This window comes from Aulonocara sp. 'chitande type north' Nkhata Bay, linkage group LG15, assembly GCF_057382095.1.
Source record: "Aulonocara sp. 'chitande type north' Nkhata Bay isolate Kocher_YH1m ecotype deep benthic linkage group LG15, A_spYH_male_GT1.1, whole genome shotgun sequence".
Taxonomy (NCBI): Eukaryota; Metazoa; Chordata; class Actinopteri; order Cichliformes; family Cichlidae; genus Aulonocara; species Aulonocara sp. 'chitande type north' Nkhata Bay.
Window position 1 is genome coordinate 6569108 of NC_141358.1, and position 15535 is coordinate 6584642.

Sequence of the window (15535 nt, forward strand, 5' to 3'; positions counted from 1 at the left end):
AGCCTGAAAAACGTGTTTTCTATCCCAGGTTTCCACAATGATTTTATTTCTGTTTAAATATTAATTTGTCTGGGTTCTCCATCCTGTGCTCTCAGTCTCCTCTGTCTCACCTTATTTAAAAAAAAATCCTGGAAATACCCTTTGTTTTGAGTTGTTTCATGTTGGAAGTATTTCTTTTACGTAGTAAAATTTGATGTATGTTTTTGTGCTTTTTATGGTTTTTGGTCCATTATAACCAACAGAAGGCAGACATCTCTATAGTTCATTTTGTAAAAAGGGCAATTTGCACTGAAGCAATCTAGAAAATATCACATATGGGAGAAAAAAACATGTTTATTTGATTTTGTGTGACTTCTTCATTTAAATTATAAAACTCAAAGCTAACCTCAAACCTTAGTGTGTACTCCATTAAGATAAGGTAAAACTGACCTCGACCCCCTCCTTGAGATTATGATGTTCTCAGACAAGGTGAGTTTTGATGACGGCACATTCTCTGTAGTCTGCGGCATGCTAAACAACTCCAGATGGTTCATGTTGCCACTGTAATCGTCAAAAGGCCAAGTCAGTGCTGGTACAGTGCTGTTTGTAGTAAACACCATGAAGTCAGAGAAAGAAAAGACAGGTTCCAAAACAGAACATAAGGGAAAGCATTGTTAAGGTAGACAGATACGGGGCATTTTGCTCCAATGAAGTCCAAATTTCAAGAGTTGAATCAGATGTCTGAATTTTCCTTTCAACCAAATATCATGGATTATCTAAACTATGTTTCACCTTCTTTAATTAAAATAACTGGACTTTTATTAAATTGGTTTGTATGAAGAACTTCTTAAAATGTTAACCTATACATTCTTCAGGTTTCATTAAAGAAACACTTTTTTTTATAGCTTGACCTCTCGAGGTCATTTCCTTCACCTGCAACTGAAGAAAATGGAAAATCCAGAGAGACTCGCATCTGCTGACGGATTTTTTTCTGAATCACTTTTGTGCAGGTCACCCGTGACTTCCTTAAATGAGGTCTTTCAGGTGTGACTAAGAAGTATCCTGTATACAGCCAGGCAGTGAACCTGTACCTCTGAGGAGCAGGTCATAAATCTGCCGTCTTCTGGTGTAACTGTCGATGTCAATGTCAGTCTACTCCAACACACTGGCCTCCTTTCAATTAAATCAGGATTTATGATACATTTACGATAAAGCCCAGGTGGACGTCAAATATAAGCTTCGTTGAGTAGTAGATATGGTCCGGCCTTCCTGATCATCATCCAGCTAAACAGGATCAGACAAATATGACTGACTGCATACACATGTCGTATATAACGACTGAGTCATAGTATACAAAATGTGAAGTCCAAACCATTTCACCTGATGTACTCCCAGTTCTGTTATTTCTCTGCCTATAAGACAGGCTTGGTGTAGTGAAATGTAAAACTGTCAAGGCTTCAAATTACAGCATGTGTTACCTTAGACAATTAGTGGCTTCCTTTTCCTTCCTTCACTCTCTGTGGTCTAAAACAGTAAAAGTGGACACTTGATGACTTTACATCTTGTCCACAGAAGTTTAACCTGGGAAGAAAAAAGGAAGAAGCAGAAGAGATTTCTGATTCCACTTTGTTATCCAAACTATTCTACTTCAAAGATAACTCCAAAAATGTACGACCGGAGTTAAAATTGCTGTTATGGTCTGGTTGAACAAAGAAGCAGATTCCTGTCATAGCAAAATTATATTATGTCAATTTAGTTGAGTCTATATTTTTTTTAGATTAGCACCCATTGAAGTTTAAACCCACTTCATCTACCCACAAAAAGTTTAAAATATAAATAGTTTCAAGGTAGTACAAATGGTAGTGTGCATACTTATAACTCCCTTGTAAGAGATCTGCGGCCCTAAAAACTTTAATAGCCTTCTGTATGTTAAGCCATGTGTGGCAAATAAAACTGTATAAATTAATTTGATATAGAGTGACAAAGGAGCAGCATATTAGAAAAATATCTGTCTTCTCATATTTCCAAGTTTCAAGTATCATTACAGATGCGCCTATACTGTAGCGCTTGCCCTTCGTTTTCAGATTACTCGTGTGATAAATGGAGAGGCTGACATCATCTTGCTTGCTCCATTAATACAGCATTCTTCACATTCCACTGACAACAATAGATATTTTCTTGGCCGCTCTCTGACCGATCAACCTGTTTACACTTCCTTGTCAGATCACAATTATTCATGAGAATTGTCCAGAATGGTGAGAACAGGAAACGCGGTTTTCTCCGCAGCGTTCCTCAAATCCACAAACAGCCAGGAAAGCATCGCGGAACGATCTGAAGCGCACCAGCAAAACCCACGAGGGGGGTTTGCTCGCTGTGGAGTAGAGGGACGCAAGAGGAAGCAGAGGAGACATGAGCTTGTACGCTTTCTTCAGCTTCCACGACACCCACATACAAGCTCGTAGACACAGACACACACACATCCAAACATCAAAGCGCTCGGATGAAGGCTACAGCATGAACTGAAGCCTGGTCAGTCAGATCCTGCTGTGTTGCTGGAAAGCAGCGAGCTTTGATGCAACATCTTAATAAATGCAGGGTCCCAGCTTGTGGTTTAGAGAATGGGTCCAAATAGCTTAAGAATGAGCTGCACCAAAGCAGTTGGCTTGTTGTGGGCTCCAGTTGCTGCCTGGCATTGCATAAGAGCTCAAGAATACAATGGTTTTTCAGCAACGCATGTTATAAATAAAACCACAGAGAGCATTTGATGACAGCGGCTTAACTCTATCTCAGATCCTCTACTGGAAATGTTTCTGACTGCAGACATCATGCGACGTGTTTTGATTTTTGCCTACCATGCTTTACAGCTTCAATGCTTTCCCTTTAAAGAGTTTTCAACTTTTGCCAAATATAATCAGTAAGTAAGCATGAATAGGCCATCTGCAAGTATATAAAAGTGTAATATCTGCTATCTTGTACAAGCACTATAATAAAAGAAAGGGTCTGATATTGCCGACATTAACAGTGTTGTATAAAAAAAGCAAAGCTGTTTGGTTTAGTTCAGCTTTATGAAAAAAAAAACAAAGCCCATATGGCATTGTCTTCATAGTAAAGACAGTTTTGTGTTATCAGCTGCACTCACCTGTTAAACTGCAACTGTCACACTTTTTATGGTGGTGACATTTTAGCTGGACTGGAGACATAGGGCCATAAAGCAGATAAGCGGGGGAATATTGAAGATGATTAGAAACCATTATTGGCAGAAAAACTGATGTGCTAATGTGGATCAGTAATCCTGAACCAACTCAAAATGCGTGAATTGAATAAATAGGTGCAGCTCCTATAGAGCGCACACACAGATTCTGTTTAAAAACACCTCATTAAATCAGAAAGAGTCATCAACATCGCAGTGTCAACAAGTTACAGAATTAGCATCCGAGAGTCAAAAAAAAGGGGGGGGAAGAGCTGCACGGCATATGGCTCAGTCAAGCCAATGCCATTGTGTCTCTGCGGACCCACTGGAGACACAACAGGTGTGTCAATATGACAAGCATTCAACCAATCCATCGTGTCTCCCTCATATAAACACTGAATAAATATAGATGCTCTCCATTTTCACTCTCAGCAGTGCACAGAAACAACAGATGAAATGCAAACACTTTGAGATCGTGCCGAGGTCAAGGGAAAATCACAGACTATTTAAGCGTGTCATCATCCGTTAAGTCATAAATATACACTTTTAGGAGGGGGGGAAAGCAGCTTTTGTTGATTCTAGGTGACTAAGATTTTAAGATTAATCAGACTCTAGTCACATGTACTTGGACACATTTGTTCCCTTTTCATAAGCATAGCATGCACACCTACAAGAAAAAAACGGGGGGGAAATAAAAGAGTTGATGGAGGAGTGCACAGTTCATATGCTCAGCACTGACTACAGTATTCAGTGTTTTGTCTTCAACAACCTGATTATCATATTTTCCAGAAGCCTCCTCCTCACGTGGGCAAATGGTGTTGCTGCACAGCAACAAGTTTTGTCATATCCCCAGCGTTCACGTAGGAAGTCATTTTATTACACTATTACTGTAGTTTCCTCTTAACAAACGCTCACATGATGCCAAACAGAATTTAGATGAACAGGTTGGAGAAAACTGGCTCGTGCCCTCCGCGAACAGACGATAGAAAAACGGTGCGTCGGACTGCCAGTCTCCCACCAGATGGTAAATGAGAGAGACACGGGCGATCGAACAACAAATACAACCGATGAGATTAATCAAAAAAACAGCCAATGGATATGAGGGGGGAAACTGAGGTAAAGAGTGGGTTCCAAAAATTCAAATAGGGATTCTTTTTCTTTTAAATATCCCCCGGAAGTCTTTTCAATACAAATTCAATAAATAACATGTATAAATTTTATGTGATTGACATTCTTTGTGCATTACACTGGCGTCTACGTCATCCTTAGTGGGTAAACCTGGAAGTTATTTATTTATTATTTGCGTCAAACGGATTTAAGATAAGACAAATTGTCAGTTTAATAGTTGGACGCATCACCGCTGCCAATTTCAGGCCATCAAATCAAATATTTTATCTCGAAAATGCGGGGCTCAGATTCCTATTAGATGTAAAAGGCCGCGTGGAGAATAAATCAGTTTTACGCACGCGGGTGAAACCACGCGCAGTCTCTCCGTGTGTGTTTGTAGGGTATCACAGAGAGAGAGAGAGAGAGAGAGAGCTCATTTGCATACAGCTGAATAGTTAAGTCCCCCAGTCCTGTACACCCGCATGAGGGCGAGAGAGGGACACGCGCCGCAACAATAGGAGGCACGCTGCCATTAACCGTAAAAATACTTGGGTGGGCATGAAGGGGCGCACGCGCTGCAACATTAAACACAACTAGAATAAGATGTTCAGAAAGGAGAAAAAACAGAATGGAAACATAATACGAAATGTAGGTGGGTGTGCGTAAAATACATTTTTTATTGGAGCTGAGCAAAGGCCCTTTTTCTAAATTAAAGCAAGCGTGCGTTTTAGTGGGATCATTTGGGTTTGGGAGTTGTAAGATATTGGCTCTTGTGCTTCTGGGTTTAGTCTGAAAAAAAGTAACATTCTGAAAACTCAAAAACAACTCAAAAGATTGTCTCCCCCCCTGTAATCGCATTTCTGCTTTCATTGTTTGTCTTACATCCCGAGGGAGGCGCACATGTGACCCCACAGAGAGTGGAGGGTCCTGGAAGGATAGCCCAAGTGTGCGAGGCTCCAGTGCTGCAGTAAGGGCTAATTAGGCGTGCAATTGAGTGGAACCGGGGGTTAAGGAAGGTACAAGGAGAGTAGGACAGTAATTGAATTTCTGCTCTCCATTCTCGAAGTTTCGGCTCTCCTGCGCTGTCCCCTCTCATTGTGCAAAAAAAAAAAAGTCTAAATGTGCGCCCCGCATATTGTGCGCTAAAAATAAGTCAGCAGATGTTGGGGGCTTGTTAATAATCGCCCGGTATCCATGGTGGTCAGTCATCTCTCTGCCAGTGGGTATTAAATCTGGATAATTGTTGGGGTGGAAAGAGAAGGGGGTTGAATATGTAAAGTGGGCGGTGCCAGTTGGGTGAGTGGCAGTTTATGTAATGAGCAGCGCAGTGGTAGTCTATATATCTGGGAGGAGACACACTAGGGTTCATTCAGTAGTAATAAGACGAGTGATGAACGTCCGTGGCGCACTGACGCACCGACTTGAGCACCAAAACAAGGTCTGAGCCGCGCGCACACAGAGGAGTTGACCATTGTGGAGTACAATATCATGCAAGGAGAGGACGCCTGCTGACGGAGTGGGACACAGCTGTGGATATTGGTCTTCCCTCACCTTTGGATAACTTGGAGATTGGAAACGCTTCCTCTGGACGCTTTTGACGCACGGCAACAAGGAGCTATTGAGGACTAATCGGGAGTGGAGGATTTATAGTGTTTCGTGGAAGGGTTTTTTTCAATACCCTATTTGTTTACCTCGGCGTCAATACTTCGGAATAAGAAGGTTTTGCTGCGCGAGTGGCTGGTGACGCGGCTGCCCTGGAGAAACAAGAAGGATGGCAGCCTGGTTCACCTTTACCATCGCATTTAGCACCACGTTAATATCACAGGTATGAAAGAGGATCTACATCTCCTTGGTGGTCCTGAGACCTCGGCGAAACCAGATGGAGAGCCGACTGTTTAATTTTTACCCCCCTCCTTTTTTTAAATAACAGAATAAGCTTCATGTAGCTGCACGGCGTTTTCTTAAATAATATTTCCTTCTCTTTTAGGTATTTGGATCCGGAGTTTTTGAGCTGGATCTCCACGAATTTAAAAACCACAAAGGTCTGCTTGCAAACGGAGATGCATGCAAACCCAACTGCAGGACTTATTTTAGAATTTGCTTGAAGAACTATCAGGCTGTGGTCTCTCCAGGTGACTGCATCTTTGGAAGTACAATGACACCAGTGCTGGGGACAAACTCTTTCAGCGCCAAGGACAGTGGCACTTTACCTACACCGATTCAAATACCCTTCAACTTTGGCTGGCCGGTAAGGGCGTGGAGCAGCACATCCACTTTATTTGTTTCACTACAGCGATTGCTATTATGTTGATTTCGGGGAACTGCTATGCATTTTGGGAGCGCACCAATTATTGGTCAGCTAGTCTAATCCATATCATTAGGTAATACTCTTTCGACTAACAGATTGGACTGCTGCCATGTCGTTCATTTCAAAATCCAGAAAGGCTCTCGTGATCACTGTGACACATATTTCCTCGTGCAGTCTTAAGTCTGATTTAAATTTCTCTTCTCAATTAGCAGGAGCCTATGAAATACAAAAATAAGCAAGATTTAGGCTCTCGTCTAAATTGCGAGCACTCTTTTTTTAATCGCTATAGTATTTGTAGCATGTATTAACGGCATATGTTTTCTCTTTAGGGGTCCTTTTCATTAATAATTGAAGCCTGGCATTCACCTTATGGAAACCTACCTGTAGGTAAGTGCAGCCTTTTTTGCCACAGGAGGGAGCTCTGTCTGTAGGTTTAACACACTCCAGTCGGTTTACAATTTTTGCACACTTAACATGCACGAAAGCAGAAAATAAATTGGGCTATTAAATGCAGTTTAGTCACTGAAGTGTTCCCCCTCCACCTCCCGTTAATTGTTCATCATTTCAGACAATTTTCACGCCTATTCATGCCTTTGTTATGAACTTCAGAACACCTTTTTCATTCTTATACCCAATACAATTGAACTTCCTCTAGTTTATTTTTGGCGTGGGAAAGAGCTGTGGGCTTTGGTGAGAATACTCAGTGCTTGCCAAAAGCCCCTGACTACATCTTCCTGTATTTTACACCTTACTCTGTTCTGCCCTTTGGAAGAGGGGACTGGGCCTGGGAATGTTTTTGCTGACGGAAAGAAAGAGGAAATTTCAACCTGAGTTTATCTTTCATCTAAGCTGTATGGGATTTGATAAGGGATGCAGCTTGGCACTGGGCAGATTATTAAAGCAAAAGTGGATGACTTTTGACCTCGCAAGCCATTTATGATGCATAAGTGACATAAAACCATAATCAATCCAGGACATGGGCAGGTTTAAACTCTAAACTTCCTCCATTAGTTCTGACTTCCTCTTCCTTCTCCTCTTTTTTCTTTTTCTTCATCTTCTTTCAGAAACCAACAACCAAGACGCTTTGATTAGCCTCTTTACCATCCAAAGACAACTTGGTGTAGGAACTGACTGGTCTCAGGATACACTGGCCAATGTGCAGACAGAGCTGAAGTATTCGTACCGATTCATCTGCAATGAAAGTTACTACGGAGAAAGTTGTTCCAAAAAGTGCACGCCCAGGGATGACCGATTCGGCCACTACACCTGCACCCGTGATGGACAGCTATCCTGTCTGCCCGGCTGGAAGGGGAAATACTGCGAAGAACGTAAGCAACCAGCTACATAATCTTTATGTTTTACAACTGTCTGGCTCACTTGCTATCAGTAGTCTATTCTTGGTGATCACAGTCTGTAGTTGCTTCAACTCAATCTGATTGTAATGAGTTTTTGGATAGTGTTCTGCAGGATTTGGTGGACAGGCCTTACCTTAAAGTGGTTAACTGTCCAATACTCTGATGAATCTGTTTCTGTACATCGTCCTTTGCTCTTCATAATCATTATAATGGTTTCTGCCTATAGAGAGAAATGCATAAGTTTGATATCAGCTGTTGCTAGTATGTGAGTTGTGTAACCCATAGGTCATCATCCTCAAGGCCACAGGATGTTTGAGTGCTATAACTAGACATGACCTCATGATATCTGGCAAGTCTGATAGGCAATTTTGGTGTGGAATGCATTTTTCATAGCTGTTTGCTTCATATAATTTGTAATCATGTAATTCTGACGTGCAATTGGTGGGTTTGTGGGTACTCATTGAATATGGGTTTTCTTGGCGGGGGCAGGCTTAGCACGACAACAGGCACATTATACTTGTGCAAACCCACTTGGCCAGATCGTGCACCAGCACTCCCAAGATTTGGAAAGTTCTGAATGAGCCTATGAGGAGGCTCGATGCCATTTGGCTCCACAATACCAAGGGCCCCCTTTCACCAAAACAAATTAATCAAAGAGTAGATTGGAAGGAGGCACCGTGAGAGTAATAGTTACCATGTGCTGGATATGTGGCCACACGGGTGACAGCGGATCTGTCATCCATGTCACTTGGCGGTGAAAGAGAAATTGGCATGTGCTATTTTGACTGTGGCGCCAAATTCTAACCAGATGGGCTCACGTGTTGCAATTACACACACATCAATCGCCACTGACTACAGAAAATATACATGAGAAAGACAGATTGGGCATCTTTCAGAGGCCATAATTTGCCTTCTCGCTCACACGCTCCCATACATAAATTTTAACAAGCCCGGCCGTTCGGGGCCATAGTGTAGAGTTTGAAGGAGCTTAGTAGCAAACACATTAATGCAGAAACACACACTGTGGACACTTGCGCACAGTGGTAGTAGTAGTAGTCACGTGACACAAATGGCTGGCTAACTTAAGCTAAATCTACGCGTATTAGCGAACATTTACCTGCCGTTTCTGTCCAGGTAAGTTAAAGGAAGAGCTGTTAATTTCTGTTTACTACTGTACCTTCAGAAAGCGCGTGCCCGGTAACTTAATCTGCAGGAGAGAGGGGAGGGCGCGAGGGGGTGCGCGCGGGCATTGATAGAAGGAGCCCGGGCGACTGCACGCGCCAAGGTTAATCGCAGCATTATTATCCGCCACGCGCGACCGATGTTTAGTCCCCTTCCATTGTTGGGCGCGCGGTAGTGGCAGCTGCAAATATGGTTCTGGCAGACCACAAACAACAATAGTGACAGCTGTCTGCTATTGAGAGCGAGCATCTGTTCTGGACTAAACCGGCCGCTTACTGTCAGTCGCCTGATATGTTGCCCCGGCGAATCAGTGTCATGACCGGTACACTTAAAACAGGACAAACAAACTCTCACCCACACACACACACAAACGACCCACCCAGTGGCAGCTGTGGGTGTGGCGGACAGGTTTAGATCAAATGGAGGCTTCTGAGGAAAGTTGAGCCTCACCAAGGCCCCGTGTACTTTAATATACAGAGCTTACAGTTGGCTATTTCAAGGAAAGCCTTGGTTGTTGTGTGCCTAATGGCAGTGCAAGGGGCTTGTGTGACATTTTAGCTTATGGTTTATTTTTAACAGTATGGAAAATGTGAAATTGTCACACCTGATGTATTGTGTCAGGAGGAACAGGTGGACAACAGGCAAAGAACAGTAAAAGAGCAGCACCCTTACTGTAAGTTTCATTTTTTTCTCTCTCTTCTTTCTGCTTGTAGCTATCTGTCTGGAGGGTTGCAGCGAGAGGAATGGAAACTGCACCAAACCTGGCGAGTGTGTGTAAGTATTAATAATTGCAAGTGTTGAAATATGCGTTGGCTGTTAGGAAAGGAGCACATATGGGCACAGCGTCAGCTCCTTTCATGTGGAAGGCCTGGGTTGTTTTTCACTCAACTTCTTCACTCAGCTGCCTCCCAGTTTATGCGCAACAAAAGCACTTTTATCATCCGAGGATCCACATGAGCTGAAATATTTCCATATGATTCATTAAGTGAGGCTGAAGTTCACGTCAGCGTTTCGGTCCGCGCCCTCTCTTCACAGCATCACTCACTGAGTTCTCCGCTTCCCATGTTCCCTCCTTGTCACTGCCCTATCTCACTCACCAGCGTGGATAATTCACACACACACACACTCACCCACTCGCTGTGGGAAATTCCTCCTGATTTTTTATTTTTGCCCTCTTTTTAGGCACAAATCCACCGTTCCCACCACTAAAACCATTCCAGATTAAGGTTAAATCCTTTAGATACCAGTAAAGCTGCTCCCATGTCTCTGCGCACTAAGTAACAGAAAAATGTTTTAACCTTTAAAAGAGCATCTTAAGTCCCACGATCTTAGGAACCTTTAGGAAGCATCTTAATCTTTAAAAAATATTTTTGCTTGGGTATTATTATATTATAATTAGTAATCTTTAAACACAATAAAGATCCCTGCTTCCAGCCCCACTCTTAGCATTAACGTCTACACATGCTGTACATACATTGTATAACCTACCTGTACAAATAAAGTGCAGTTTCACTGAGTGATGAGCGATGAACTAACAAGATTTTACTACTACAAGATCTCACTTTTAGCCAAGTGAAAGTTTGTTTGTTTGTTTGTTTTTTTCAGATTTCTGTGATCCATTAATTAATCATCTAATGATTGTGTCCAACTGTGGTATGACGCAGTTACTGATGTTAACCGATTTCTTAATATTAACATCCAATTAATCTGTTACAGGGATATTTAATCTGAGTTATTTGATGGCTTAAGACTGCAATCACAACACTTTTAGCATGAGAAAAAAAACAAAGACTAATGTTTTAAATGTCTTTCGTTTTTGTTTTAATTTTTCAGATGCAGAGATGGCTGGCAGGGCACGTTCTGTGACGAGTGCAGGAAGTACCCGGCCTGCAAGCACGGTACCTGCCAGCTGCCGTGGCAGTGTAACTGTCAGGAGGGCTGGGGAGGCCTATTATGTGACCAAGGTACGCCAGACAACTTGGCTCACTGCTGCTATTCCTTTTTAAAAAGATGCTCTCATATTACTTGCACCCTGTTTTCATTTGAATTAACTTGAAAGCATTAGTAAATTAGGTTTCCTCTGAAGTGTTCTATTCATAGCTTTCTACACATCCGGGGGTAGATTGGTTGTGTGTGTGTGTCTCCTGCAGACACCCTGTAAACAAACACTCTTCTCCTCTCTCCCCCAATCCAGACCTGAACTTCTGCACCCATCACCATCCCTGCTTGAATGGCGCCACTTGCATGAACACTGGCCAGGGAAGCTATACGTGTACATGCTTGCCAGGCTTCACGGGGGTCAAATGTGAGCTGGAGATGAAGGAGTGTGACAGCAACCCCTGCAGGAATGGGGGGACATGCACAGTAAGTAGGAAACTGAGCGGTGCATGCCCACCTTTAGGTTTCAACATTCACTGCTGATCATACTTACTCACTGACTTGTTTTTATTTCCATTTCTCAAGAATCTGGAGAGGGGCTACATGTGCACCTGTCCCCAGGGCTTTGAGGGTTCCCACTGTGAGCACAGCCTGCTGACCTGTGCCGACTCTCCCTGCTTCCACAAGGGGAAATGTAAGGAAAAGGACAACGGGCGCAGCTACATGTGCGAGTGTCCCAGAGGCTACACCGGGCTCAACTGCGAGAAGAAAGTGGACAAGTGCACGTCGCTTCCCTGCGCTAATGGTACAGTCTTCCTTTCCTCTTTGCCCCCCCCCCCCCCTTTTTTTCTGAACTTCCCTTTCCCCCCCCCCACTCCAATTCCTGCCACTGGAACAACAGGAATTGGTGGGAACTTGGTGTCTATTGTCCTCCATGTAAACACTCAGCAGCTTCGAGCAGCAGCTTGTAAATGTCACCACAGCTTGCTGTGGTTGTTGATGAAAGGGGACAAATAGCCAGCGCAGTTCAATTTCTGTCCTCATGTAAACACAGAGGGCTCTGGGATTGTTCTGCGCTGGGAGAACAATATGCAGCACTGCGGTCACACTGTGGATTCAGTGGAAATGTGTGAACTCAAGCAGCCTCGCGGGAGGGATTACGGAGATTGTGTTCTCTGTCTTTGATTTTGAAACGCCTCAGTGTCGAAACGTCTCTCACTCTGTTTGCTAATGGTAGCTTCTGAGTTTCCTCCGAACCTGTATTCGTTGATGCTTATGATCTACATCCGCTTTCTCTTTTTTTCATAGGAGGTCTGTGTCAGCTCCATGGTGGCATCCGTGTGTGCAGCTGCCGCGCAGGGTTTACCGGCCAGCGCTGCGAAATCAACATCAACGAGTGTGCTGGAAACCCCTGCCTTAATGGAGGCACCTGCCAGGACCGAATCAACGACTACACCTGCATCTGTCCTGCCGGCTACGGAGGGCGAAACTGCGACCGGATCCTGAACGAGTGTTCCCTTCGGGCCTGCCTCAATGGGGGTACTTGCAGTGGGGGAGGTGGGCCGGGCAAGTCTCCAGCAACTTGCAGCTGCCCCGCTGGATTCACTGGACCCCAATGCGAATATTTCGCCGTCACCTCTCCTGTGACCACCGGAGAGAACAAAGATGGTTTCCAGTGGGCGGCGGTTTCTCTGGCTGTTGGGCTGGTGGCACTACTGGTGGTGCTGTGCATGGTGGTCTTGGCCTTGAGGCACATCCACAGGCAAGCCCAGAGGCAGCGAAGAGAATCAGAGACTATGAACAACTTGTCCAGCAGTCAGAGGGATAACCTGATCCCAGTGTCCCAGCTCAAAAACACCAACCAGAAAATCAGCCTGGAAGTAGACTGTGACTCAGAGAAATCAAACTTTATTCATAAAAACTATCACTTGGACCCTTACAACTCGAAATCAAAGGAGTTCAAGGACGAAAAGTCACAAGAGGATAAAAGTCTTATTTATGACAAGGGTTTAGATGATAAAATGCCTTTGAGTAGAGTGTACAGGTAAGAGAAAACATCTTTGCATGTCTTTATACTCTCGTCTTGGCTGCGATAATGTCTGTTAAAGAACTATTTATTCCACTCACATAGATAGTGTGTATATATACAGGGCTCTGCTGAGTAGAAATGACTGTTATGTATGAGAAGCCTCTGTCATGTAATCCTCATTTGCACCCAACAGTGGGCCCCCAACCATACATTGCTCTTCATCCACAGAGTTTATATTGAACAAGTGCTTAGCTATGTACTCTTCTTTGCTGCTTCGCCGCATGTGTATACACCTAACGCATAGTTCTGCCATGTGCTTCTAGTTTGCATTAACACAAAGTGTGATTTGTGTTTTGCAGCGAAAAGCCAGAGTGTAGAATATCTACAATATGCTCCTCGAGAGACTCCATGTACCAGTCGGTATTTGTTATAGCGGAAGAGAGGAAGGAATGCGTCATAGCGACTGAGGTAAGGCAAATAAATAAATAAATGAAATGAAATAAAATCACGTCTTCATCAGCATTGCCTTAGATCCTCTATTTGACATCCATTAGGTTGTCTCAAGTGCACGATTCCTCACTAGTACACCAACATTCATAGGAGAAGATGAGACTTGCTGTTTTTCCCTGTTTTTTTTGGTATTCTGACCTAAGCTGGGGGGGAAACGCAATCACGTGCATTATTGGTTTCTATAAATTATGCTAGCTACACTTTATCTTGGCCATATGAAGACCTAAAGTGACAACCTATAATGATTTCTCGCACATGTTTGGCTCTGCTCAGTCTCAAAGGTGCTATGTTTTAGTGCTGTGGCTTTTAGTGGAATTTTTAAGATGTTTACTTCCAAGCAAAACATAACAGTGATACCGGTGCGTTTGAGCTAAAGGAGTGCTTGGAAACTGTTTTTAATTTGCTGTTTTTATGTTGTTCAAATTATTTGGTGTAACTCCATTTTTTTCTCTCTTTTATCCCACAGGTATAAACTGTGAGTGTCAGAAGGCAAGGGAACGAGGGGGGGAGACACAATCAAGGCAGAATGTAATATTCTGGATTGTTTACAAATGCTGAGAAGAGACTGGAGATCATTTTAGATGTTCACTGCTGCTCTGGAACACTTGAGAACTGGAGAGGGCAGAAAAGTCTGCTCTGCAAAAAGGAAAGAAAAACAAAAACAACAAAAAAAAGGACAGAATTGAAAAACTTTGACCGAGTGTTTGTATGCAACACATGTACAGTGAAGGACCTCTCTCAGTCGCGACAATGGTTAAATGGACTGGCAAAAAAATAGACTGACTGCACGAGGTGTGACGACAGCATCAGTGAAATTATTAAACTTCTAACCTTGGCCATCCTGGACAGTAAAAAAAAAGAGAGAGAGATAAAGGGTGGATTGTCGCCCTGTGTATCTAACCTGGCCTTGTGTGATAATCATGATGACTTTGACAGCCAACCAATCAGTAAAAAAGAAAAGGTGCCTAAAGATTTGACCACTCCAAATCCGCCCCCCCCACCTTTCTCCTTCTTTCCAGCCAGCTTCGCCTGCTATGCAAGACTCAGGGTCTAGACGAGTGAACTCACCCCGTGTCACAATCCAACCTCACCACTGCTGAGTTCTGAATGTCTGAAACTAATCTTCAGCCGTCAATCACGTGGAAAAAAGAAATTTGGGGGGGGTGGACACGTCATGCGCAAGGGTGAAGATCGTATGCAGCCCAAATTCACTAGAAGCCTTAAAAAAACGGGGTTTGAATGCTCAGTTGTGTGCCCCTGTCTATCCTTGGATCGATTTGCACTACCAAAATAAATAAACAAAAACAATGGGGGAAAAAAATACTTTGAAAATCAACAGAGATTTGAAGAGAAAACCACAGGAGCACAACAGTCAGTGCAGTGCCAGCACGATCCAAGAGAAAGGGAAAAGTTTGCGCATAGAAAAAAGGTGTTGGGGTTTTTTTTTTTTTGTTCTTTTTAATGCAACTGAAAACAAGAGACTCAAAACGAGAAGAAAAAGACTGTCACACCACTGCCTGCCTATAATGAATTTCAAAAGTACAGAACCAATAATGTAATTTTTTTTAAATGAGTATTTCCAGAGTTTTAATTTAAATATGACACACTGCTCTTTATATGTTTTATAATGTTATTTTGTATATAATGCATATTTATAAGGACCAAACTTCTGTAGAATAAAAAATTCTGTGAAAATTTCTGGAAAGAAATTATTTATGAGGCCTTTTTTTTTTTCTTTTACATTATTGACCGTGTGTGTCTAGTATTTATTTATATCTGTTTAGCTTCATTTCAGCCAACAGCATTGGTTTAATCAGTGCTAACTGCTCTCCTGCAGTAACACAACATCACATATAATGTTTTGGACATTTGGTAAATGAAGGTCCTTGAATGTAGTATGTCTACCTCGAGTAATTCCTGGAAATGCTGTTGGCTCTGGCCCCACTCACTCAGCCACCCACCCACCCCCTTGTTTCTCTCTCTCCAGCCCTAAATTG

General features: G+C 43.0%; 1 protein-coding gene across 1 annotated transcript; it reads left to right on the forward strand.

Moving 5' to 3' along the window:
• The first annotated feature begins 5659 nt into the window (after positions 1–5659).
• Positions 5660–15235, forward strand: dll4 (delta-like 4 (Drosophila)). Its single transcript, XM_086263907.1, has 11 exons — positions 5660–6101; positions 6264–6524; positions 6914–6971; positions 7649–7912; positions 9835–9895; positions 10955–11085; positions 11316–11485; positions 11585–11804; positions 12308–13043; positions 13388–13496; positions 14005–15235. Exons 1-11 carry the CDS (start codon positions 6048–6050, stop codon positions 14008–14010), a joined length of 2070 nt encoding a protein of 689 aa, XP_086120033.1. The 5' UTR covers positions 5660–6047; the 3' UTR covers positions 14011–15235.
• The last annotated feature ends 300 nt before the right edge of the window (positions 15236–15535 follow it).

Coding starts and splice junctions, on each gene's coding strand:
- dll4 (XM_086263907.1), top strand. CDS start 6,048: ATGGCAGCCTGGTTCACCTTTACCATCGCATTTAGCACCACGTTAATA. Junction 6,972..7,648: donor TTATGGAAACCTACCTGTAG/GTAAGTGCAGCC, acceptor ATCTTCTTTCAG/AAACCAACAACCAAGACGCT. Junction 13,044..13,387: donor CCTTTGAGTAGAGTGTACAG/GTAAGAGAAAAC, acceptor TGTGTTTTGCAG/CGAAAAGCCAGAGTGTAGAA.